The sequence below is a fragment of the Tachysurus vachellii genome, chromosome 16 (assembly GCF_030014155.1).
Source record: "Tachysurus vachellii isolate PV-2020 chromosome 16, HZAU_Pvac_v1, whole genome shotgun sequence".
Lineage (NCBI taxonomy): Eukaryota > Metazoa > Chordata > Actinopteri > Siluriformes > Bagridae > Tachysurus > Tachysurus vachellii.
In genome coordinates this window covers 11,103,732-11,131,669 of record NC_083475.1, presented here as the reverse complement: position 1 = coordinate 11,131,669, position 27,938 = coordinate 11,103,732, and the positions used below count along the sequence as shown (strand labels likewise).

Here is a 27,938-nt window from a genome sequence, read left to right as displayed (position 1 = left end):
GCATCTCATTCTGTTCTATTCCATCATCTACAGCACAAATGTACAATTTATTATTTTATTTTTCACTTTATTTTGTCTATTTGTATTTACATATGTGTATATTGTTTCTATTGCCTCGTGTGTTGTTGTTGTGGTCTCTGTGCACTGAAAGCGTATGACACTAAAAATAAGCTGTTTGATTCAGATTCTGAATTATGTCCATTTTTAACATCGACGTTGTGATGATATTTCCCCCCCCCACCCCATACACACAAATATAATCGTTATATTATTCTTTATAAAAAAAACCTTTGTTCTATGTTTATGTTCTGTAAAGCTGCTTTGAGACAATGTCAATTGTAAAAAGCGCTATACAAATAAACTTGAATTGAATTGAATTGAATATACACGCGACATGACGTCAGTCGCGCATGCGCTTTTAACAATTCAGCGTCACAGTCATTACTATATACACAACTATATAACAAGGTCGCACAATAAAGCCGGTACTTTAAAAAGAAAAAAAAAAACACGTGACTTTTTTCGGGACGTGACTTGTTTAAAAAACAAACAAAAAAAAACAACAAAAAAAACTTTGTGAAGTTCCCGTGCGTGGTGTGCGCGCGCGGCTTACGTAAACGGATTTGCGTGATGACGCAGGAGGTCTCAAGCCCAGGCTGTTTTTTTTTTTTATTTCATAGAGAACCCAGAACCGCTATGTGTGAACAGCAGGAAGGAAACAGAGCGCTTTAACACAGCCGGAGGGACCCAGTAGGTTATTAACTCCGTGTCGGAGATGAAATTCAGATAACTACGGTTTAAACTGAGCCTTGGCTGAGTGTCTGTAGGGAGAAATGGAGCAGAAGCTATTGTTGTCCTCACAGCTCAGCGTCCACAACACGCTCTGTGAGGTGACTTTAAACAGCGCCGCTCTGTCATGGAGACCGCGGGGGGACAACACACACAAACGGGCCGCTGGACGCAGATACGGTCCTCTGAATGCTGGTACGTTTTAAACCGATACATAAATCTAGTGTTTTTACTCCGTACACTTTGTTTTGGTTCCGTCGTGTGTCTCTCTCTGTGAAAGTAAAGTGTGCATTAATAAACAGAGTGTTATGTGGTAATCTTTATCAGAAAGTCTTAACGTGGGGTTTAAACAAAGTGTCATGTGGTAATCTTTATCAGAAAGTCTTAACGTGGGGTTTAAACAAAGTGTCATGTGGTAATCTTTATCAGAAAGTCTTAACGTGGGGTTTAAACACAGTGTCATGTGGTAATCTTTATCAGAAAGTCTTAACGTGGGGTTTAAACACAGTGTCATGTGGTAATCTTTATCAGAAAGTCTTAACGTGGGGTTTAAACACAGTGTCATGTGGTAATCTTTATCAGAAAGTCTTAACGTGGGGTTTAAACACAGTGTCATGTGGTAATCTTTATCAGAAAGTCTTAACGTGGGGTTTAAACACTGTCATGTGGTAATCTTTATCAGAAAGTCTTAACGTGGGGTTTAAACACAGTGTCATGTGGTAATCTTTATCTGAAAGTCTTAACGTGGGGTTTAAACACAGTGTCATGTGGTAATCTTTATCAGAAATCTAATATATAGCGCTCTAGGATCAGCTCATGTTTCAACACGAAGGCAGAGGCACGTGGCTGGGTTTATATATATGTATGTATGTGTGTGTATGTGTGTGTGTGTGTGTGTGTGTGTATATATATGTGTGTGTATATATATATACACAAACACACGTGCAGGAGTAGTTAAAGAGCATTAAGTATGACCTTCATGTACTTAAGCAGTAGCTTAGGAAGACTGCGAGACTGTGTTTCAATCCCACATCACTATCCTTCATATCCAATTGCACTGCAGGGCTTTAATTCATATTATAAACACTGTGTGTCCAATAAGAGGTCTTTTGGGACACAGGCCTGACCTCCATGGTGACTAAAAAGAAGGACAGGAGCACAGAGATGCACTAACCTGTAAATAGAGCTCACTGTCCTCAAGGGTAAGGTGACCTATTGAGTCATATGTCCTCATGGTTCATTTACTAACTGTGCCATAAATAATGCTTAAAAGAGATTGAGGGATCTTTTTACCTTTTTTTCCGTTTCCAGACTTTCTATAATTATCTATCTTCCTGCCTTCAACTGTTAATTAACTACCCAGAAGACCTGCAGGCTCTCTTTATAGTGAACATGCGACACAGCAGTTTCCTTTTCTCTTTTTCACAGGTTTTTATTTTTTTTTTGCATGAGTTTTGTTTTGTTTAGATGTTGACCACAGGGTAAATTCCAGGCTCTGTGTAAGCAAACAATACTTGATTAGCCGTGTTCCACATGACACACCATCATGTAGGATGTTTGTGTGTAGATATATTGGGAAAGCACCAGCCATCTTCTTCCAGGACATGAAACACGTTGTTATGATACTACATATGTAGTTATACATAAACAAACTGACTGTGGAGAACGTTCTGTTCCCTACGACAGTCACTCTGTTCATAAGACAGTTTGTTCATGTGTCCAGTAATAATAGGTTTCACCGTAGAAATGCCACAATGAACCCAGTGGCCTTGAATACAAGAGTGCACTCTGCACTACCTGGGTTTCTTTTACTCACAAAGCTTACACATATCTTTTCCCAGAGGCTGTGCTGCTTTGGAATTAAGTTTCCTTCCTGCACTAGATACTGTAGAGTCCCTGGCTTTTGTTAAATTACTTTGACTACTGAGGCCCCCATTCAAACTTGCTGTTAGGAGGCGTCTCGGATGATCAGATCAAAAGTGGATAGCACACAATACAGGCCTGAGCATGATCAAATGCACACTGTGATCTGTTCACATTTTGCACCCCTGTAATATATTCAGAAATGCAGACACCAGTCTACGGCCATGTTTATATTATCTTAAGTTGTAATTTCTATAGCAACAACTTGGATTTGAACTGCAGATAATTTAAACTTAATAATAAACATATATTTACAAAAGTAAATAAATATTCTAAACTCTAAATATTTACAAAAGTGCTATTTTAAAAAAAGAACACCATGTCGTTGATATAATTGAGCATTTTTTTAGATGTTTAAAATGGATAGGAGGAGTCTTGGGTGCCGTGTCTGTCACGGCCAGCAAGTTTCAGGATGGGAGAGTCTTCAGCACAGAGGACTTTGCACTTTCCTGTTTTTTCAGTAACATGACAAGCTGCATTGTTTGTCTTTTTAAAATTAGAGAGGAGAACTTCATGTTAATGGGAATGAAGAAGAGAAAGAAAACGTCCCCCACAAGTTTTTATGTTGTGGTTAAATAACTAGCCTGTTGAAGAAAATGGCGTCTTCATGTTGGACTTTTGTAGCGCAATACTGGCAGTGACAGATTCACAGTGTTGCAGTGGATATTCACAATTCAGGTGGTACTATTAAAGAAAGCAGTATATCGTTATCGTAAGCCATGGAGTGCATTAATTGTCAGAAAGCACATAAGAAAAATCTCCACACATGTTCTAGAAACATACACTACATGTAGGCTATAATACAAGCGTACTGTTTTTATATATTAGCTTATTGACCGTATGTCACTCTGTTTGATTGGGGAACAGATTACATTTTCTGTCTGCCAGTTTTTGCTTTCCTCTCCATGTCTGATTGATAAAGCACATGAAACATGGATTAGATGAACAGGTCCTTCACAAAATGCTTTATTGTAAGAGGAGAGTATTTGAATTAGAGTATGATTTTGTTTAATTTTGAGTTTGCATCGATTTTATTTAGGCAGGTTTCACTATGAAATTTGATCATATGGGCATTTAAAGATGCAGTGGAGACACCTTGAAAACTCGGGTGTGAACATCTACCCGTGTCACCCGTCTGTGTCCGATAACATCCGATGAGACGAATGATTACAAAGGGCCTGAGAGGCAGCACAGCTCGGTATAAAGTGAGTAATGTACAGTGTCAGGATACATGAGTGTTGCTCATAAATACAGTCTAAAACTGTGTGGTCTGTCTGATGATTTGGAAATATAAGTACAATAATGTGGTTGTACAATCAAGTGGTGACCTTCCTCCGAATGCGCTGAAACCTCTTTACACACTCATATGTAATGCTGGCAATGAAAATAAATTGTTCTATCATATTTCAATAATGGGTCATCTTAGCTAATGGTCCTGTCAGTCCTCAAGTGTCTTTTATGCTCACATTGACCTCTGTAGTAGAAAGTGTCATTACCTAAAGCGCTGATGTAAAGAGTGCTTACGCTTCCCAGAACAATTCGGCTCTACATCTTTGCATTTTCTATTGGAGTCATTTACATTTTCACTAACCTGTAATTTTATTAACAAAACAAGTTGGCTTTGAAGCTGATGCGCTTTACCTCTGCTTATATTGTGTTAGTCATTGGCAGTATAATGGTGATGTCACATGTCTGTTATTCAGTTTTTGAGTCTCTGCGTTTCAGCATTTCTTGTTCCTTTTATTTGGTCAGACAAAAACGTCATTTAGATTTTTTTTTTTTTTTTTCTTTTGGAAAAGTGGGCAGCTCCAACAAAACCCAAATAAAGATGTGATCTTGGGTTGGTACCAAACTTGAGCACATTTCATTCCACCAAGAAAATGCTGAACACTATGAGGCTGTGTGTTGAAGTTGGGTAAGCAAATACCCCTGCTGAGCAACATGAGTCCTTGGACAGTCCTTTAACCTTGGACAGTGTTGGCCACTGACGAGCACATACGCCAGGATTTAGATCATCTCAATGATCTTATTAGCTGCTACAAGTCTTGCTGTCTGCATGCAGTAAATACTTTGCTCTCTAAGAACCCAATGGAGTATAACAAATGAGCAATAATTGGCAATAGCTCCTTTTGTTGGCTTGAGGTATTTCCATGCACACAAAGATACCTGAGTCCCATTAACTACTACAAAATGTTGATTGGACTAATTAACTAAACTATATTCTGAAAAGGGATTCATCTTATCACATTGTGTATTTAATGCAACCTAACTCCTAATCTTACACACAAAACTTCTGCCAGAATAACTAGCGTAGGTTAAAAGGCTGTGCAAAATACCTTATTTGTAAAGGGTCATTTCATGCTAAACCAATGTTTGGCCAAGAATAACACCTTGCATTGGACAAACGACATGTGCGGCTGCTCAAACAAGACTCTCGGGGAAGGGCAACGCTTTATGTAAGCTTCTAGCTATGAGCTCATATGCGCCGTCTGCATCTGTCTGCCACTCACGTGACGTTCCTGCTCCAACTTGCATCTCTCCGGTAATGAAGCCTGGTCTTGGACTTCTTACAAAACCGCAGCAATGCTTAATACTGCCGACGTAGCAGCAAACCACCTCTGTACATGAGGTTCTGTTGGCAATAAATATTTTAGATTGATTGATTGATTGATTGATTGATTTATTTATTTATTTATTTAGGACGGTCAAATCCCTGGAGCTTCTTAAGAAAGAGCGATAAATTGACTGAATGTTTGTTCCCATGTGTAGTTAAGGAGGAAAGGAAAGGGCAAAAATGTATATGCAATTAAAATGTGAATTTTCCTTTTTTTCCTTTACTTTTATAGCGAAAACCATTTACACTTCGTTTCCTGCATTACCGACAGTGCTGTTCAACATTTGGCAGTACTGCTTGTGGGATTTAGCCCTAGTTTATCTCTCTTTAAAAGAGCAGTGCAGCAGAATATTAGTCCCGTCTCGTCTACATCTCTCGTAGACTAATTAATGATGTTGAACATCTCAGGAAAAGAAAATGGTGAAAAAAAGAAGCTTTCTAAGTAGCTAACAGCGATTTCTCGTTCTTATCCCTTATGTTTAAGATCTTACAATCACTATGCACATCACTAATAGTTAACGTGCATATACTTTACATTATATAGGTGGAAACTTTATGCCTCTGCCACTCAGGTTAATCTGTCGATTCATCTGTCTGAGATTCTCCTTAGTGTGATATCTCCAGAATGAGTGGTTGAGTTCTTGTAATATTTGTGTGATTGATGAGTGTAACCAGCAGATGAACTGATGACCTTTTGCAGTTTATTCGAACAGGATGAAGGTCAGCGTCCGGGGTCTTCAATCTTCTCCCCGATGGGCCAGAGTGGCTGCAGGCTTTCATTTCAGCCAAGCAGGAGCCACAACTGATTCTACCTGTTTAATCAGTTCATCTTGGTCTCCAGTCAGCCATCAAGGTGAGCCTCCAAATTGGTTGGAATAAAAGCCTGCAGCCCCACCGGCCCTTTGCAGAGAAGATTGAAGATCCCTGGTCAAAGGTCTGTTGTATATTTGCTTTAGTAGTTTTCTCCCTGTTTGAAGTCCAGTCTCTTCAGAAAGTAGTCAGTCCTCAGTGAGGATTTCTTTTTTCTGTTGAGTTGTAACACCATATCTTAGGAATAACTTTATTTTTTCTGCTCAGTTTGAAGTCTTTCGGTAATAAACCAATTTTTTTAATAAAAAGAAAATTATTTATAAAATAATAGACTACTTATCAATTCAGTATTTCTTCACGAGTCAAAACTTGGTCCTCAAGAATTTGCTTGTATTTGGCTTCATCCATGTTTCTTGTGATGATGATCTTCTTGTTCCACTTGCTGAAAAGCACAAAGCATAAAGTTGGCACTGTGATGCTCTGTGAAGACCTGATAAGGTGCGCACAGGTTCTCCTATTTCAGCCAATGAGCTGTTACCCTGTCAGGGACATAGTTGGCATCTTGTCTTACAATTGCCCTTCATGCTTGTTTACTCCATTTGGAAGGGCTTCCTGTCCTTGTTGGTGTCTGGACCGTGCTATAATTCTTCCTCCTGTAATGGATTTCAAGGCTCTTATGAGGGATCAAAGCTTTGCTTCCTTTTTCAAATCTTTTTAGATCCTTCTATAACCAGCTTTTCTACTCCTAACAATTAGATCTGGAAGCTTCATGAGCAGTTCCTTTGTCCTCATGCAGGACTGATCTGATATTTTAGCTGTGAAAACTCTGAGTCAATGATGAACAAAACGAACACAGGTGTCCTCTGTTTAACATATTTAGTAGGTGCTCAGTGTATATTTAGATTTTTTTTATTTTATTTGTTAAAACAGCGTTAAAGACCTCTAAATACAATCACTTGTTCGTTAGTATCTACGAACAAAGATGCACGATTAAATCTGCATGCCATATTTAAGAAGTACTTTAAATGTGACTAAGAATAGCGCTTGTAAAAATCAAGGCTGCTGATAGCGAGTTACAATGTAGTTCAATATGACAAATGGCATGAATACGTGTCGTCTCGCATTTCAGAGATAGACAAATCAGTTTTATTGAAGATATCAGCTAGCCAAATGGGCAAGACAACGCCACAGCGTTCCCTGAATTCCAGTCACCTAGCAGGCCATTTTAACATCCAGGATTCATGACTGTTTGATAGACGAGAAGTGGAAGGTAACTGGTAATAAACAATTGCTTTATTCACTCTTGTTTTTGAAATGGTCTTTGTTTGTAAAACAGCTGTTGTGTTTACGCTGCTACACTTGCACAACCTGCTTAACATTTGGCAACAAAACAATTAACAAACAGGTTTCTCATGTTCATTCTTTTCACACCTGAAGTTCAGAATGGAAGAACTGTCCCATGGTTTCACAGCAAATCTATTCACGACTGTGTTAATTGGTAATATGATAAGGATCTGTTCATGAGAATAGAGATGCATAAAATTAAGTTTATGACCCAGCAAATCTGTTAGACTTCCCTGATGTTAGATGACAGACAGAACACTAAACGTAATCTGAGGTCAGGAACCTTTGTACGGATCATAAATCTCTTGCTCTCTACTGAAAATGTCTATCTGTTGTAATAGTATATTACTGCTGCTTCATATAGACCAAGTACATCAAACCGTTTTGAATTTGGTCAAAAATGCTGAACTCCCAGGAGGGAGACACATTAGCCATTAGACGACAGTGGAATGTCCAGTATTGTTATGAGGCATTTCCTTTCCCTCAGCCTTTGTTTATTTTATTGTTCTGATTGTTGAAGTCTGGATGTCCTAACACTGGAATCAACAATACAGTCTGTTTTAGAAGGACGGCGTGGGGAAACATTTAAAACACGTGACCTGAATGTTAAAAGCTTTTTGATATTTTTGTCTGAGGGATTGCCTTAAATGTTCAGGGTGTTTGTTGGAAGAACTTCTCTGAGCGTTTAAAGGAAACGCTGGTGGCTATGATATACTATCAGAAGAAACATGGTTCGAGTCCACTTGTTTAGTTGGAATGAAGCGTCACTGCAAAACAGGACAAAGTTTATCTATCCTATAATCCTATGTTTCTATCCAGATGGGAGTGGTTTCTTTTAGGATGACTTCTCCTGATTCACAGGGCACAAGGGCTCACTTAATGTTTATACTTTGAAAATGTGGTAAATTTAATCGAACACCCCTGGGGTATTTTGTACTGATGTGCTAAAAAGCGCTCTCCACCACCGCTATCCAAACTCCAGTTGAGGGAACATGTTTTGTCTCTACAGAACAGTTCAGAGACTTCGAGTATCTTTAACAAGGCACATTTAAATTCAGCTTTAATTGGTCACATTCAGTCAGACCCAGTGCACCATACAGGGAAATGCTTTTAATTCCAAACAGATGAATAGAAGAATAGTCATATGGGTCATTGGTCATGACGTTAATGTACAAACAGAACTTAACGTACAGGAAAGATTGTGATCACAAACAGAATGCTTAAGCTTGCATTCAACTAACACTACAGACATTTACTCGTGTCATGACAAGGAGAAAAATGGAAGACAAATTGTACTGTTTTAGAACAAGACTGACCTGTTTACATTCTGACTGAACTTTCATCTAACATTCCATAATGGATATTTTAAGTAATCACGACTTGATCAGATTCTGTAAAAAAAAACGTTATCAGATGGAAACTGATCAGAATGTGGAAAGAAGTCCTTTCACATGAAGGGAACTTCATTGTTCCTGATATTTCTGTTAGTTTCATACGTTGCTACTAAACAATCTGTATTGTTTTACTCTGCCGTATTTTTAATTCTATTATATTATTTCAGCAGGCAGCCAGTACGTGCCGGTGTGTGAGATCATATCCGTCCAGGAGACAGAGGAAGATTGTGCGAGCACAGGTGTAGGAAAATGGCAGAAAGTTCCACAAACTCCAGTTGAATCTAACCAGCACGCTTTCACAGGTATGCATGATCATGTGCTGTAATGAAGCGTTAAGCGTTAAGCTATGTAGGCTCAGTGCAATTATGTAACAGGACAAACCCCCTAGTTGTGGTAAGAAGAAGGCAGGTTATCTATACAGAAATACACAGATGACTTGAAAGATTGCCCTGTAATTGTGTGTTAGTGTTATCACGCTGTACAGCTGGACTCCACATGTTTAAGATATTTTGACCTTCTCTCTGTAGTGTCCTATGTGGAGAGAACTCAGAAACACCGCTGGCGGTGCGGTGAAGTCACCCTCCATTGCACTGATAGAACACTGTGTCTGCAATGGGTCCAAGCCATCAGGGAGCAACTCTCACTATTGAGTATGTCCTTAATGTTCTTTTGTGCAATTGACCTAGACTAATGATTACGCTGCTTTTTGCTTCTTTTTTGATGTATTCCTGGAAATACTATATGTATATAAATACATATATAGTGTGTACATATATACCACTGTAGCGATGAATTATTTTCTGAATCACATGCTCTTGCACGCTCATGCACATACATACATATTTTCGTAAAGGATTAGAATACATCACACAGGAGGTAAAAACATTTAGTCATTAATACAGAATTCGAAAAACACTTAATCAGGAACATAGTCTGTGCCTGGAGACCCAGTCCAGGTCGTCCTATCTAAAAAGTCAAAAAATGTTTATCATGTTTGATAAAAGTTGATCGTTTAAAAAAACAAACAAAAAAAAAACAATGAAGAACCAATGAATTTTAGACAATAGATTCTGTTTTGCAGCAAATTAAGCCAGGTTTTTTCCCCATTTTCTTATTTGCAGCTATCCGACCGAAGCGCTTGCTGGTCTACATAAATCCCTATGGAGGAAAACACCACGGGAAAAGGATTTATGAGCAGAAAGTAGCCCCAATTTTTTCCCGTGCCTCTATTTCCACCGACGTGATTGGTGAGCGCCCATCAGCCGTCTACATTAACATTTGAATAAAAAATGAGCGTTCGCGTTCCGCAAAAAGATATTTGTGGGCAAATAGCCGTAACTGCCAAGTGTTCCCAAGGATATGATTTTGTTTACAGGTTTATCCATCAGGCAGGATAATGATAATGGGAGCTCTGATAGTTGGTAAACATGAGAGGATTATTCATCAGGAACCCCTCCAAACCCCCCCACTTAGGCTGCAAAAATGGTGAATGGAATACTGACAGCCCACAATCATATATAACAGTATAAGGTCTATTAATGAAGTGTGCTTTTATCATGTTGGCATTTTACAAACAACAGAATCATTAGAGAAGCCACGCTAGTTTAAATAAGCTCTATGCATCTGTTTTTGTGTCTATAGTCAAATAATCACCATCACCTCAAGAGGCTTTCTGTGAACCATCTGTTTTTAGGACATATGTATTTTACAGTCTCCTATCAGTCCTGACTGAGTACGTCTTGTTTTGAAATGTAGTTTTTTTTTCTTTAGCAGCAGCAGCTTTGATTTATCACTTGATGTTGCTGGATTAATTGTAAACCACTAGTGAAGTAGCAATATAACTTGCAGATTAAGTCATTGTTGCTGTTGCCCCTCACCGCTCACAATAACTTTGCATTTGTTTCTATAGTTACAGAGTGGGCGAATCATGCCAGGGATCACTTAAAAACGGAGGCTGAGTTAAAGAAATACGACGGGTGAGTTGCTGTTAGCCGAGATCACTGTGGGTGATGTGGCAGCTCTTAATTTGCCCAGTGAGGAATTTGCCCTTCCACAGCAAAGACTAGATTATCATTTAAGCACGTATCAGTTGGCTGGTACTGCAGCATTGTTTGGCAACAGTGAGAACCTGCTATGGACAACAAGCTTTGATGACATCAGTATGCTGCATTCATCACAACAAGACCAGAAGCCAAGTGTTTGAGCGGAATTGCTGTTTCTGGATCAGGATTTTATTTTAGCACTTCAGCAAATAGCACTCTTTATCCTGGTTCTACATCCAAGAAATGTTGTAGAAACTGTAGTTTCTACTTTGACTCTACAGCACTGTTAAATTCCTCATTGTTAATTCTTAAAAGTAACACACTTTGAATGGTGGTCGCTTCAAATGTGAGCAATCACGTATACGGCGTGGAGGCATTTACTTTAGCATTAATGACAGTGGTCTCTCGTGTCATAGCAGTCTCATTTTCCCTTAATGAGAAAGTGCCAGAGTTTCCAAAGTCATACAGCTTTTCTCTGTGCAGTTTCTCAGTAACAGGACAAGCTGCGTTTATTTTTTCCCCCACATCATTTTTGGCATGGCAAATTGCTGTGGTATAAGAAGAGCAGAAGGTTCTGGGACCTGACCTCATACCTATATGTTGATTATTTTCTTATAACAATGCACCAATTCATGTTCAATTTTGCCAACATTTAAGCAAAGATTTTATTTTATTAATTTGATTGAAATGAGCTGCTGCCAGATGTTACACTATGTGCTTTAGGTCTCCTTTAATCTAAGTAGAAAACCTACACATGTCTAAATAACATAAATCCGTGTGAATTAGTTGGTTTAGTGAAATGTTAACATGCATTCAGATCCAAACAGAACAAGAAACTAAGCCGAGAAACAAGCGTTTCTTTCTCTGTAACTAAAAAAAAAGTTTGATTTGAGTTATGATGTGACCTAAAAGGCCATGGGATAAAACATCAGTGTTGTTGAATCTACAGGGTGGTTTGTGTTGGAGGAGACGGCATGTTCAGTGAGATCATACACGGCCTAATCTCCCGGACGCAGAGCGACTCTGGAGTAGACCAGAACCTTTCAGATGAGACTCTGATACCTTGCAGCCTTCGTATTGGGATCATTCCTGCAGGTGAGTTCTTCACACTGGAGAGCATATAAATGTGTCTAGAGAAAACAGCTTTGGATTTGTCCCATCACAAAACTAGAGGCCTCTTCTGATACCGATAGCCTGCCTGGGAGGCATAAAGTGTACATTCTACGTAGCTTTGTTCTGCATCATCATACATTCCACACCTATAACGTGTATGTTTTCCACATAAATCAGATGGTTATGGTGCGCTGTGTTAACAAAGAGCAGGCGCTTTTCAAGTCACTACGCTAAGAAAACAGTCAGTCTTGATGCAGCTCATATAACTCCGATAACACAAATACAGGGTGATTCAAAGCAACTCCTAGTGTAGTGGGAAAAAAAGCTTTTTTGTTTGCATCCTGGCTTTGCCATATTTTGCTCAGGGCCCATTAGTCTTGATAACACAGTTTTAACAAGGATTAATGCAATGGCCTTGGAGCTGTAGAGTGCTGTTCACCAGAGTGTGGAAATGTACACAGCTTAAAATCATATTTTAAGATAAAGATAGCAGTAACCTAGCTTTATCAGTATTTATAGAAACGTTCTGTTTCGCTACAATCTGTTGTTCAGGTGCAGAAGCTTAAACAAACAGTATGATTTTTCTGTACTAATAGAAGGGTGGTGTACTGCTGCAGGGACCTCAGTTACCACCTGGGTCGAGTTTCACATTGGTATTCTGTCTTTTACAGTTTTGTCTGTTCAAAAATGTAATTAGGTGGACTGTTAAAGCTCAAGTTTCCTTAGATGTAAGCAGTGTGTGAACCGGAGTCACATCTGTTGTGTATTTCTGCCTTACATCCAGGCGTCCAACCTTAACCATGGTTGAACGGGTTACTGAAGATGAACGGATGAATGATTAAAACTTGGTTTGTTTCTGGCTCAAATTTTTACCTTACATCATAACAAAATGGTTTTCTTCAGCTCTTTCATTGATCCAACTTTGTTTTTTTTCCCTCCTTATTGTACATGCATTCATTCATCATTAGTAACAGCTTTATCCTTGTTGTCAGAATCACAGTCGATCCAGATCCTATCCACGAGTCAGGAATACCCCCTGGATTAGATACCAGTTTATCACAGCCCCCTTCAGACTTTTTCCCAGTCTTTTTCATTTTTTTTTTAATTACTTTTTACCTATGCCTTTTTTCTTCTCCCTTTTTGCTCTCTTGTCCTTCTTCTTAGATTTCTCACTTCTCAACTGCGCTCGTTCTTTCTTCATTGTTGAAAGAACCAGCCTGGTTGTATTCCTGCCGGCATGAGCTCTGTGCTTACCGCTCCTCTCACTGGGTTTTATATTAGCTGTTTGAGACAGAAGAATTTCATTACTGAGCAGAGTGAGAGAAGAAGGATGAAGTCTGAAATCTCATCTCTGTAAAAAGCAGTGCCTTGCTGCTAATAGTATTCTCCTCCACGCCTCTGTGAGTCAGCTAAATTGTTCTCGGCACAAAGACAGAGGGGAAAGTTATTTTTTGCTTACACAGAAGCCCGAACAGAAAAACCTCAGGCGTATCTAATATTCGGCCAACATTTTGCTAGGTAGATCGTCCCAGCATCTAAATTGCGCAGTGTGTGTGTGTGTGTGTGTGTGTGTGTGAGAGAGAGAGATGGAGAGAAAGATTCTGATTTTAATATTTTTACATTTACATGACAAAGCCCTGACCTGTGAAATGTGTTTTGTGAACTAGGTTCTACTGACTGCATATGCTATGCAACGGTCGGCTCCAATGACCCCGTGACCTCAGCTCTGCATATTGTCGTGGGTGAGTGTGCATGTCTGTGAAATACAACTGATAACACGTGTGTCACATACGTTTGCATGCTGTCCAACTCGGATAATTAACAAGTAAGGAATATTTCTTTGAAATGTCTTTCTTTGCGGTGTAAGGTGTAGATAAAGATGTAGCAGTTAAACTACATACCATGCATGCATGCACACCCATACTTATTATAGCTGTAGGGTGTAGTTGTTAGCTGAGTTTATGCATCCCTGTAACAAATACTTGCAAGACAGCAGTGTTGAAATTGTTTAAATATCTGTCATTATAGATCGCTTTCTGACAGTCTTGGATCATTCACAGTGTAAAATTTTCTATGAGCCTTTTATTTTTAACTGGAAGTAGAGCAGAGAATAATGAAAGCCTACTATTTCCAGGAGATTCCCAGCCAATGGATGTCTGCTCCATCCACCATAACAATACCTTTCTCCGCTATTCTGTCTCGCTGCTTGGTTACGGTTTCTATGGTGATGTACTGACTGACAGCGAGAGGAAGCGTTGGATGGGCCCAGCTCGCTATGACATCTCAGGTCAGCAAGACCTCCATAATAACAGACTGAAATAAGGGGGGAAGCAAAAGTTACTCTTACTGCCATCATTCTTTCAATTGCTGTCATTTTCAATGGGAATCCTGTTGGTTTGTGGCAGGTGTTAAAACGTTTATGTCACATCGCTACTATGAAGGGACAATCACTTTCCTTCCTGCTGATGAGAACGTAGGAACTCCGAGAGACAAGCTGCCGTGCCGAACTGGGTGAGATTTACCATGTTCATCTGTTAATGGGTTTATTAATCGTGTCATCTCAAACTCAGATGAGCACAAACACACCTCATGCGGTCTGCGTGTTTGCTTAGCAGGAACAGATGCACTCGAATCATCTTGGTGTTCATTGCTGTCTGATTGCAGACTTAATAGATAACGGCTTGTTCTTTTGTTAGGTGTAATATCTGCAGTCTGCCTTCAGCTGACAAGCAGGGTTCCAAAGATGAGGAAAGCGTCTCAGATACCGGTGAGAATCCAAGCTTTATATTGGTACCTAGTAAAATTAATCTTAAACGAGGCAAATGATAGTTTTTAAGCACTTGATTGCTGCTTTGACACTTTGCTTGCATCCAGCTCATTTAAAAACCCAAGCTGATTAGCACAGGGTGTCTAACATCTGTGGTTTCAAATGTCTTTAACTATCACTGCAGGTTCATGCTGTTTAAACAGACCTTCTCTGTGCCTTATGCTAGGCATAAATAGTAACTACATGCAGTCTTCATCACTTTTGCTCAGGCACAAATAATATGAGTAAACAAGTCAGCAGTTCTGTTTTATTCCGTAGTTATGATAAACAGGACCTGAGCACATTTATACACTGAATTACTTGACGTACGTCAATATATACCATGTGGACGCCTGACCGTTGCTAGCATATGTGGTTTTTCCCCTAACTGTTGCCACAAAGTTAGAAGGATGGGATTGTCTATAAACTGTAAGCTGTAAGCTTATGATTTTCCTTCACTGGAAAGGACACAATCCTGTCAAGACAATCATTTTATGCTCAACTTAACGAATGAAGCCTGTTATTCTTTTGTTTACAGTCGATCACAAGTTCCACCTAGTAGTTATCATTAACATACTAATCTCTAAAATAAGATGACAGGGATTTAAATGAACATGGAGTCAGGGGCAGTGGATGTTCTCTCCCTGCTCTGATTATTCCCACACTACCACCTACAGTGGCTGAACAAATATATTCTCCACTAATGATATGCAGCCTTCCCATCTGTTCCTGCACCGATTATTTCCAGAAACTCACGCTCTCTCTCTGCACATGCACACACAAACTTCTCATGGATTATTATCTGTTTCAGCTCTGAACAACAGACAGTAAACAGACAGACCAGTCTGTAATGAAGCTGTGACTTACTGATAAGTGCTGTTTACAGAGACGCGTGCAGAGACCTCCAGGTCTGTTATTGCATTTTGGGCATGGTTAGACTTGATAGCGAAAGCAATCCAAAAGGGAGAAGGCTGATAGAGGGGAGTGTGTGAGTATGTGTGTGCTGGGATAGTTAAGTGTACTTAATCACTAATCTAGTATCACAGTAAAATGAAAAGCACTTGCCGTGTATGGCTGTTTCCGAACGGGCCGAAGAGCTTCTTAGATACGTGCTACTGATACGCACCCAATAAACACAAGCCAAAGGTCTCTCTTGTCATTTTAGACACTTAAGAGTTTAATCAATCATTCATTCATTCATCCTTTTTCATTCATTCATTCATTTACAATTCAAATATATTTCCTTTGGCCAGTTCTGCAGACCTGCTAACATGGGGAAAACATCATCTCTCTGCTTCTTTTAGGACCAAACTGTGTGATTTTTCAATTGTGGATCACACATCAGTGTTTGAAAAGCATTCTTTACCAAGATACTTAATGCATGGTCAGATACAGTAATCACTACTAAGGTCTTTGCATAGACATAAATTTGTCTGGTTTTCTATACTGGAAAAAAAACCGTCGATTCCTCTATAATGTCTAATTTTTGTAATTAAAACATGATATTGTAACTTGAATTCAAAACTACACACGTGACCCGACACAAAGGGTGTAGTAAAATACACATGAGAAAATGGCTTTGCCAAATGCTGGTCTTATGTAGTTTTATTCAGCATTCAAACATCGGAGCAATACCTTAAGTGCAGCTCTGGTTCATTTCTGTTCCTATGGTCTTCATGTGGAACAACACTAAAGCACCACATTTCTTCCAAGTAAAAAAGTTCTCCCATCTTTTCCATTCTAACTGAGATTTCAGTCACTGTATATACAAGGTTTCCTAACTATAGATGTATGTTTTATATTGCAGATACAAAAGGAGTGTGGCAGGTCATCAGGGGAAAGTTTTTGGCCATCAATGCTGCATGTATGAGCTGTGCTTGTCCTCGCAGCCCTAAAGGCCTGTCTCCTTCTGCTCACCTGGCCGACGGCACAGTTGACCTCATCCTGGTGCGCAGGTGCTCACGATTTGACTTCCTGCGCCATCTGCTACGTCACACCAACAAAGATGACCAGGTACATGCTGAAACACGGTAGCATTGTGATCATCAGGAGTTTCTATTATAGAAAAGTAATTGGAGTGGAAACAGTAACAGCAGTACACAGACTGTCATTGGTTATTTCCGTATAACAGCATGCCTCATTGTCTTATTCCTTATTTGGTTTTAGCTTGACTTTATTCACTTCATTATCCTGCACTACTCTAACACACAAGAATGAGGTTCCACTGTCCAAGCCCCAATGCCAAATTCAGTGCTCTATAAACAACACTTTTACATTTTCTATTGCGCTCGCATTAAACCCAGAAATTATATATCTCTCTGCCAGGGAGCAGTTCAGGTTCAGAAAGCCTCTAATATGACTAGATGAATGCTCAGAGTTTTTCATTAGATTTATGAGCCATAAAACCAACAAGGCAGAAATATTAGATTTATCTCAAAGGTAATTGAGGGAAACTTTCCAGCCCCTGCCTTGTGTGGTTGCTAATCCTGGTTCCCTTTTTTCAGGCACGCTTGTGTCATTGGGAGTTGTGTGTAATGGGTGACTCACCCTACCGACAGCAAAATTTGGTTAGTTGGACACAGCTGTTTGTTACAAAGGGTTCACTTCAGTTCACTCTGGTTACATTTCCATGTTTCTTAGACGTCTCAGCGATGTTCAGCAGAAGCCCACCTGCTCATTAGTAATCCTTCCACATTCAGGGATCAAATCCAAACAGTTCTGGTTCACACCTCTGTGATTTGTTACAGTTATTGAACTGTAGTGCTGGCACTTATAGTAAAACAACTTTGTCTGTGAGTAAGATGATCAAACCCACCATATTTAATTGATTAATTATCTCTTAGCTAAATACTTGCTCAAATACTGTCAAAAAGTCACAATCATAATATTATTTGAAGATGCTGTTAAACGTAGACATTGTGCAGCGATTCTTCCTGAAATCAAGTTGGCAGATTTAACTAAATAGGAAATGGGCAGCTCCTGTAGCATCAGAGAAGAGACGATGGTTCCTAAGACAGCATGTGTGTGTGTGTTGCAGTTTGACTACCCGTTTGTCGAGGTGTACCGTGTGCGCCAGTTCCACTTCACACCCAGGTACGAGGAGACCAACTCTGAGCTGGATCTGCGGGAGGCTGACGGCTCAGGTCGTAAACGCTTCTTCAGCCGGATATGCAGAGAACATCCGGCATGCAACTGCAGCCTGGTGCACAGCAGCTGGAACTGTGATGGAGAAATCCTGCCTCATGCTGCCATTCAAGTCAGGTATCAAGTGACCAAAATTAGTGCTAATTATGTAATTAATACACTGTAGTACAGTAATGTACATATTTAACTTGCAATTGGAGAAACCGGTTCATTGGTTTGTAAGTTATTAAACTGAGTCCATCTATACGTATAAGGTCAGACTTCAGTGGAAGCAGAACAAACATGAGGATTGTTTATAGTTACAGCAAGTTGTGTGTGTTTACTTAGAATACAGGGTTTTAAATATCTGCCTTACACATGTGTATCAGTGCCCCACACACACACAAACGCACACACACAACCACGTCAGAGAATACGCCTCACACAATTAATCTCTGCTCAGCAGTTTACATTATTTGAAGTATAAAGGTGGTTGGTATATTGTCCATGACATCAGACACTAACTTACAGACACTAACTGAATTTTTAGAGTGAATCTACATGTAGATGTTCCTGATAAATGTATATGTAAGGAAAAGTAATGAACTGCTACTTCACTGTCAAATTTTGCCATCCAAATGACCTCAAGTGCACTGTTGAAGCTCATGATAAGTAAATCTGGCACAGGCCACTTCCAGTGGAATATTACAACCACGTTGTGCTTGAGAGATAAACCACATGGACATTGCACTGTTAAAAAAAAAAAAAAACTATTTAGATAACAGAAAGCACTTTATTATCACTGGAAAATCTTTAAGTGCCATGATGTCTTTCCTGAATGCAACATTTATTTCACACTCCATTTGTCGCATCAGCGATGCCTAACTGTCTGATGTCCTATAATTACTGGCCTTTCCACTGTTAAAAGCTCACTCCCATTTAATTAAAATTTAGCCCCATTCATTTATTGACTTTTCCTCCTCGCTGGTTGTTCTTTGAATGATTCAGCAAATGAACTGCAGAGATGAGCAATGCTGTGTAAGAGAGGGTTATGTCTCACCTGGGTGCTAAGCATGCCTTGTCTTGTGCAGGTAGAGGAAATGAAATCCTAACCTTTCCAAAGTTGCACAGACAATGCACACCGTTTCAGTTTGCTGCCTTTGCATCTGATGGCACAGTAAAATGGACTAGGCTGAAACTGAGACTTGAAGTTGGATGTTCTTAATTAAATAGTCGAATCCAATCTGAAATTATAATATATATAATGCGTTTAAATTGCAGTAAAAAAAAAGAGAGAGAAAAGCTCACCTGTCAATAATGCAAAAATCCTTAGTACTAGAAAACTGTCTGTGTGGTTTAATAAATATTTGGTTAATGTTAGGTATTACATGTTCCTCTAATAAATCTCCAAAGGGAATTAAATTGTTTTTTGGCATCGTTTAAAAACTGTAGGTGGAATGTTAGCAATGAATGGATAAGTCTGCTAGATGCTTTAATAGCATTTAGGGAAGTGCAGAACCAGTTCACTGACCAGGTGTGTTTAGCCCTTAGTGAAATTTTCATACAGGAACTATTCAGAAAGGCAAAGTAAAGGTGATTAGTGCAACTTAAGAATACTAAAAGCCCATCATCAGTCAGTGCAGCATCGGTCAGTGCTCAAGGACAGCTGTAGGTTAAACACAAATGAATCTAATGCAAGTAAAACATCATATTGTTTAATAATAATCATAAACCGTGGTGCCAGCTTGTATGTTTTAGCCGTAGTGGTTAGTTTTCTCTCCATGCCTGTAAATAGTGTTTGTTTTCTCAGATAACGCAGCGGTCAGTCGAATCACAAATACAATTCTGACTGTGTAAATGCCAGTTCACTAAAGCCTGACAGAACAGACACAATTCTTTCTTTTAGCAGTTGCTTTTGCATGTATACTATAGACATCTGCAGAACATTCATGCTTTTAATTGTCCTGTCCCACAACATGCAGTACTGATTTGCTTGTGTCTGTTAGGATTTATTTTTTTTTATTAGTATCATTGAATCAAAGAAAATGATCAACTTGAATGATTTATATCTTATACTGTCTTTATACTGAAACAGAATAATAAATATTTACAGTTGAGTTAGCATTGTGAGAACTTCGGCCATCTGCTGGTGCTGTAATGGATTCAAACTTGTAAACAGCCATCAGTTTTGGCATGTCGTGTTTCTGTCTTCCACTCCATTATCATCTATTAAACCACCTTTTTTTCTATGTTTATATGCTCTCTTCATCCAAAGTGACATTTGACACATATTTGTCTTTCTGTCTTTGTGTTTCCAGAGTGCACTGCCAGTTGATCAAGCTGTTTGCGAGAGGAATTGAAGAGCACTCTGTCTTTGAGGAACCTTACCCGCTCAGTGCAATATAGAGCTGCCTGTCACTGGAACAGAAAAAAAAATGATGACTTGATGGTCCCCAATCCTTTGGGTCACTTTTGGGTTAACAGGATGCTGTTACAAGTTTCCTTACACATCCGTTTATAGAGTTTGTTGAAAGTGCCGTCATTAGTTCACTGGAATTCACCATGGTTGAGTAGATAGTATAAGTGTCTATAAATAGACCACTGAAATCACAATGGCAAAAGCTCAGATGGGTTAAACCTTTATCCCCAAAGTGTTGTTTTTTTGTTTTTTTTTTTTTTAAAAAAAACAAATTCCTCCTTTTAGAGAGACTATTTTGCTAAATATTTCTTTTACTCCACCCAACATATTTGAAGTTTAGTTGTTAAGCATGAGCCTTGTCTGTCTTCCTCTACTGTCAAGCTGGTCTTGATGTTTTGGGCAGCAGTAGACCAAAGTTCGAGCATAATGTGCAAATTCTTTCTTTACTGGAAGTGAACTACCCAAGACTATTATGTTATTCAACATAATATATTTAGTTACTTTACCTATTTTCTGGAAATGATTAATATTTAAGTATTGTAACGTTTAGCTGTTAACTCCAGCAGTTAAAATGTGTAATATGTAAGTGTTTTGTAGCAGTCTAGCACTGTGTAGCTGATAGCAATCAGTCCGTTAGTGATGTAATAGTCTGGACATAATACTGAGGACAATTGCTTTTTAGGAACTGAAATCCTTCGCCAAAAATAATCATTATATATTTAACCTGCCGTGTCCCATTAGTGTGATCAGTTTTGTTGCTGGATCCTCAGTTGAAAGTATTGTGATCGCTTGACTAAATGAAGTTGATAACCTGCTGTAGTTTTGTCAGTAACCTAATTCTTCTGGGTTTCAACCTGTTTATGATCTCTACCCTTTACTGCTTACAGTATGTGCTTTTTTTTTGCTTATATTTCTTGTTTCTCTTTGTCTTACTTCTGTAAAATAGCCGTAGGGCTTCCTGTTTTGTTGTCTTCTGCTGAATGTTTAATATACTCCAAGGCTGTGTTCTTCCACCATCAGGGGACTTTGAAATAGCCTCTTTGCAGTAGTGCATCTGCTCTCTGTGAATGTTTGAGAAGCTTGAGGTGGTGCTGTGCTTGAGTTCAGAGGCGGTTTCCTTATACCGAAGATCTGGCAAATAATTCATTTTACTCCACAAGTTGTATAATTCAAGTAAAGATCAGTTGCTGTAGTGTGTGATGACACTAGCAGGCAATGCCAGGCCATGAACTGTCCTCAGTGAGTGTGGGTGTGTGTACAAAACAGCAGCCATCTGACAGCTGCTGTGTTTGGCAGCCCGGTTCACGGCCAATCAAACACTTACATGCCCATATGCTTCAACCACTGTGTCAACAAACCTCCTATTCGAGCATGCAGACAGCCCTGAGATCAAACTTCATCAGCACCAGAAACATAATTCAAAATCCTCTTTGGCCCCCTCGTAAATATCACTGCCATCTTCTCTCGCCCTGGCTTTCAATACCGCGACTGTTGCTAATTTATGGTCCAGTGCTGGCAGTTGTGACGAGCCCATTTGCCGTACATTACAGCATCATCAACATCCACGACCCACACAAGCATAGCCCCTGCAACCTCAGTAGTGGTCACTGTGAGCAAAGCAACCCTTTCCGTAGATATGCTGCCTAGATAATAAAGTCTCAGTCATGACTGAAAAGCGTGATGTTCATCTCGCAGGCTTCGAGATAACACATGGAATGATGTATGACCTGAAATGTACAAGATAATGTGTGTTACAAAAAAAACCTTAATAAAGTTCTTCAAAATATATGTGGTGATGTGGTGAGTCAGATATGCAAGAGACAAATGGAAGAAAAACTGTGAACTGCGTTTTATCCGCTGAAAGCCTGTCAGTCTTGCTTAAAGTGCTGATGACCGCAGTCTCCTTGGGACTTGATAAAATTGATGGAACCAGAGATAGCAAGAGAAAAGCTACATTGAGTTGTACTGAAGGATAAGCTCTGGAGATTTTGCAAGAAATCCTGTTTCAAGGTTGACCACTGCTTCCCTTATAGCATTCATGCATCCAGGGTGATTTATCTCCGAGTAACAAGTAGTGGTTCAACCATGGGTCAGCAGGGGTGTTGGCATGGGGCCACAAGTTCGAACGTCCTTGTCATTTTCACTTCTGAGCCACTTTTCCAGTGACCTTCAGCAAAGTGCTTTAACCTCCAGTAACATCTATTACCTTTTTTAGCCTTTTTTTGAGGGGGCATTTAAGAAAAAAAATACAATGAATTAGTTTTTTGATTGTATGTAACAGCCCTGGCTGTACATTCCTCTGGGAATAATTACGTGGTCTTGGGCCTTTTCTAATCTTTCCCATCTGTCAAACTGTCATTTTATTCCTTGTGTCAGAAATGATTTAGAGCTAAAAACAAGGTAGCAGCTTGTATCTGTTGCTCCCTGTCAGTGAGGTATTTATCTGGATCATCAGACCATTTTTAATCACCGTAACACTAATTAGTAGATCTAGCAATGGATTGCTTTTTTCATACTTATTGGTGCATTCATTGTCATTCCTCCCTCTTTCATTTAGTGCAAATATTTTGATTTTAACCCATTTCACATGGAATGTTGGTAGGAATGTGCTACTGGAAAGCAATCAATGTTTCCTTATTAACTTTAAGAGCTTTCAATAATGGTGAATGCTCCACAAAGCCCGTCAGGACAAATGTGATTTGTGGCAAAATGAACAAATGAAGCAACTTGATGGGTTTGTTGCATAAAAATTTTGGTAGAGACCAAATATATTCTTCATTCACTCCCTTTCTGCTCATGTGCTGAGATGGGGAAGATATTTTGCTCTTATTCTCTGCCTCGCTTACCGTTTCTGTACAGACCGTACATTAGGTTTGCTATCAGGTCCCACATGGCAATTGAAGCAAGGTAATTTTCCCATCTATCGTCGACCGAGTAAATTCCATCTCCTCCCTTTCTCGCTTGCACGTCGCCATGTCCTTATTGATTTATTCTGAGACCGGGGACTGTGGGTGGTGTCCCGCTGAGGCCCACTTTCTCATTCTTGGCCCCTTTTCCAGAGATGTTATAGAGACAAAACCAACAAACAGCTGTCTGTGAGCACTCAAATAACTGGAGACAACTCATTGCAAGTGTGATTACAGTGGCACCTTCGCTTCCACTTTTTAAGTAGCTGTGCAGAAGCAGCTCGGCTGAGATTGAATGCTTTTTGGTCTATCCTGGCCTTCAAATGCCCACCTGAGCCTCATCCGAGGCTTTTACCCAGGCATCACTCCAGCTGAGCTGCAGGAACAAGGGTAGGCATTAAGAAAAGAGTCGTCGTTGATGCAGGTTTTACACAACGCTGTGTCTGGGGTGGCTTTCACCTCTCAATTTTACATTAAGATCTGTGAAAAGGAGCCATTTGCGAAAATGCTATCCATCATGGCTTGTACTCCGATTGTTGAGCTGCCTGGTTTGAAATACAAGAGGTGATAATCTGGAAGGAAGGAGCTGCTGTGACTCGTTACAGGCTCCATTATCGATTAGTAACTTCTCAAAGATTTTATTAGAACAGGTTCACGCTGCACCGTCACATCCAAGCTAGACTTTTTATCTCCTCTGTCTACACTGGGGACTAGCAAAAATAACAGGTGAGAATAAATATGCAGACCATAACTGTCAACTACTATTGATTGCATCTGTCTCATTCCCCCATGTCCCTGCTGTACGGAGTTCTCCTAAACTTTTTCATGACCGTCCCAAAAGCTACCGCTTAGTGAAGGTGAAGGCTAGCATGTCCTTCCTCCATGACAAGTCAAGCCATCCACCAATTCTGTGCAAAGAAGGTGGCCAGGATTTGTCATAATGTATTTCAAGTTCATTTAGAAATAAACAGTCTAATTATTTTGTCTGTCACACAACTTGTTTGAAAAGGTCTTTAATTACAAAGCTAAGCCTGTTCTTGGCAGTACACAGATATGGTGTTATGAATGTCATATGTTCAGTGTCAGAATCTTTTTATACAGGCTGCATTCAGTCAAAGGATTCATCTTCACGCACAAACTGCTGTCTCACGTTTTATAGCAGTTGACAGATGTACAACTACAATGCAAAGGACTATATGATCTGGAAAGGATATGATTCTTTGCCTCCAACCAGGCAGAAGATGATTCTCCTGAAGTCATAGTAGATCCAGCACAACAATAGCAGTGGAACCTGAAAGATAACAGGCTTTCGATTTTATCCCAGCTTGCTTAATCTGAAATGGACAGAGATAAAAAGGACTATTACTTTTGCTACTTCCAATTCACGTGGTGTGACAGAGCTGGACTTTGTTTCCCCCTCCACGTTATTGCATCCCTAATGGTGCTTAAAGTAATTACACTTTGTAATGTTTCTCTTTCTCTTCCCTTTAGTAGGCCCTTCTGAAGCACTCTTGCATCCAGTGCCCACGCTGCCGTTCTCTGCTAAATGATGCCATTAACCATATTGCATTTGCTAACTTTCTGGCCACCCCAATGAGATTTGGTTCAAAGCAAGTTTAATTGACTGAAAACAAGGTTGTGTTTAAAATGGTGCATTTGGAGTAAGTTTGCCAGCAGCACATGGTCTGTGTTTTGCATGGGTTTAGATGTCATTTAGTTTAAATGGAAGCAGTCTGTCAGTTGAGATAGATATTCACTAGTGTGTGTGTGTGTTTAAAGACATTCATTCTTCATTTATCCAAATAGAGGTGATAATACATCCAAGATGGGACCCGAGTTCATCGCAGGCCACTGCGTGCATATGCACACACACCTAGGGCCACTTAAGTGTAACAATTTCACCTACAGGTATGTTGTAGTGAAAATGGAAAAACTCCATAACTTATTCATATGGATCCAGCACCTCTGCCTCTTTTTACTAAAATTTAATGTGAAAGTTATATAAAAAACATTTTATGAATTCTCATGCTTGCTGTATTTTCTCCCTTTTATCTCACTTTCAGCAATTAGTAATCAGATGGTACAAATGTTATTAGTCACATGGAAAGGATTTTGTCATTTTTGTTATACAGTATGAAAGCTAAGAGGGAGGTAAAGTTTGTGAAACCATGTGCCTATGTGCAAATGTTTGGATTTCTAAAGCACATAAACTCACAAAAGAGCAGGACAAATCATCGTGCTTGAGAAATTAGGAATAGTAAACAAGTTCCATTTTTCCTTCATTGATCTCCGTATGGGGAGCACGGTGGCTTAGTGGTTAGCACGTTCGCCTCACACCTCCAGGGTTGGGGGTTCGATTCCCGCCTCCGCCTTGTGTGTGTGGAGTTTGCATGTTCTCCCCGTGCCTCGGGGGTTTCCTCCGGGTACTCCGGTTTCCTCCCCCGGTCCAAAGACATGCATGGTAGGTTGATTGGCATCTCTGGAAAATTGTCTGTAGTGTGTGATTGCGTGAGTGTGTGTGTGCCCTGTGATGGGTTGGCACTCCGTCCAGGGTGTATCCTGCCTTGATGCCCGATGACACCTGAGGCACATGCTCCCCCCCGTGACCCGAGGTAGTTTGGATAAGCGGTAGAAAATGAGTGAGTGAGAGAGAGTGATCTCAGTATTTGTAGTGTGTAATGCACTTTATAAGACCCAGTGTTATGAGCAAAATGTCTGTTGTGCGGTTGAACACATTACGAAGATTGTCTCATGCCATCACTGAACTGGTAAGGATACAATCCTCCTTTCTACTGCTGTTTTTAAATTTACGCTATTGCCCCTAGGGCCATGAAGGCATTGATCACTACTGTATTATATGAAGCACTTGGAGCACTGTTGTGTCTATATATTCTAGGACCTTTTCTGTTCCTGTTCACTTGCTAGATCACTTCTACCTTAGAGTTCTGTTACCTCACGTTTTGCAAATAAATCGCTTGAGGAAACCAATGTGAAATTCCATATGTGCAGAAAAACCCACACTGAGGACTGGACAGGTGGGAAATTCTACCCCATGTTTATAAAGGAGAATATGGGATTAAATTAAACTGAATGCATTTAGTACTAAAGGCTAATTATCTATTGGAATGGAAATCCCAAAGTATTTCACACTGAGCTACATGTAAGTGGGTTCACCTACCCTCGTTTGGCATTTTATTTGTATATATTCGAAGACTGCTTCTACATTCGTGTCACACATTGCCGATTAACACACTACTATGTCGCGATCATTGCCATGTGCTTAGAATGCTCTCTCACTCAAATAATAATAAAAAATCTGCTCAGTGGTGCTTCCTTTCATGTGAAGGACAGGCTATAGGCTGACAAACCGCATAACAGATGGGCTGAAATGTAATATGTAAAAAGGTCAGTTATGAGTGGGTGTACCTACTAAAATTGTAAATGAGTATAGCTACAAACTGGCAACTGGTATTTCTATTAGTTGCCATCAGTTGTATAACCTCATCTATTCCAATTACACGAAGAATTCAATGTATAATCTGCAGACATCTCTGCAAATCTTCGACTCTGCTAATCTTTAACTTGGAGCGTCTGCGTCTTTGTACTGAGACGTTGTGATTACCCATCAGTCCCTCCTGCAGTGACACTCGCTGTCACACTTCTCTGCTCTGGCCGTCATCATCGGGCTGCACAGGTCACTGCGTCAGAGAAAGAGCTCTAGGTATACACAGCCCAACAAAGAGGAATGAATATTGTCCTTATCTGTTGGGGTTAAACTGACATGCCCCTGGCAGACATCTTATCTCTTCACGAGACACGAAGAGAAAGGAGACACATTTCTGCAGGCCTCACACACAAAGCTTAGGCCCTGTCCCATTCCTCTTTACTGCGCAATGAAGCAATGCTGCCTGACTGTCCAAGAGATGGCATAGAGGAGAGAGGAGTAGGGTGTGGGGGAAGAGAGGGGGAGCAGAAAACGAATGTGTCCCTGAATCTACCGTTCCGATCTGTTAAATCTGTTGCTGGTTAAGAGGAAGACTGTAAATTGGTCCTACAGCTCCCCCACATGGTATAATGCCTTTTCTTAACTCACTCTTCTTAGAGAACTCCTCTCTCTCTCTCTCTCTCTCTCTCTCTGTGTCTCTCTCTCTCTATGTCTCTTTCTCTCTCGCTCTCTGTCTGTCTGTCTGTCTGTCTCTCTCTGTGTCTGTGTCTCTCTGTCTCTTTCCCATGGTTATATATGCCAGAAGCCTTTCTATGCACCAAATCCATTAAAACAAGCAAACAATCATTCAAGTCTCCAAACACGGCACAGGCCGAGGAGAAAGAATGTAACATTTGGTCTGACTGTCGGACGAAGTGTGAAGCCTTCATGTAGCCAGGATTTTGCTTCTAGTCCTGTGGGGCGAGAGTTAATATTTTTACACGTTTACAAGATGCAAAAGCTGCTGGCTACACACTCCCACTCCTACGTAAAATCTTCTCTGGAAATGTGATGCCTCTGTGTGAAATTGTCAAAGCTATTTATTTATTTAGCTTATGAAAGGAATGCAAACATGCCAAAGTGCATTATCGGTTTAAATAATAATGACAACTTTTCAGTTTAACCAGCTAGTGTCACAGACAGTACTAACCAAAGCCTGCTTATATATTTC

General features: G+C 39.8%; 1 protein-coding gene across 2 annotated transcripts; it reads left to right on the top strand.

Moving 5' to 3' along the window:
- Window positions 1–657: 657 nt before the first annotated feature.
- On the top strand, window positions 658–22,163 carry cerk (ceramide kinase). Of its 2 annotated transcripts, none has more exons than XM_060889141.1 (13): window positions 658–984; window positions 9,045–9,176; window positions 9,402–9,524; window positions 9,996–10,121; window positions 10,784–10,850; window positions 11,866–12,011; window positions 13,697–13,771; window positions 14,164–14,316; window positions 14,435–14,540; window positions 14,726–14,796; window positions 16,643–16,848; window positions 17,873–18,096; window positions 20,277–22,163. In XM_060889141.1, the coding sequence occupies exons 1-13, from the start codon at window positions 834–836 to the stop codon at window positions 20,362–20,364; spliced, it is 1,668 nt and encodes a 555-aa protein (XP_060745124.1). In that variant the 5' UTR covers window positions 658–833; the 3' UTR covers window positions 20,365–22,163. The 2 variants fall into 2 exon arrangements, with proteins under 2 accessions (XP_060745124.1, XP_060745123.1); XM_060889140.1 differs by having other exon boundaries at window positions 9,042–9,176.
- Window positions 22,164–27,938: the final 5,775 nt, after the last annotated feature.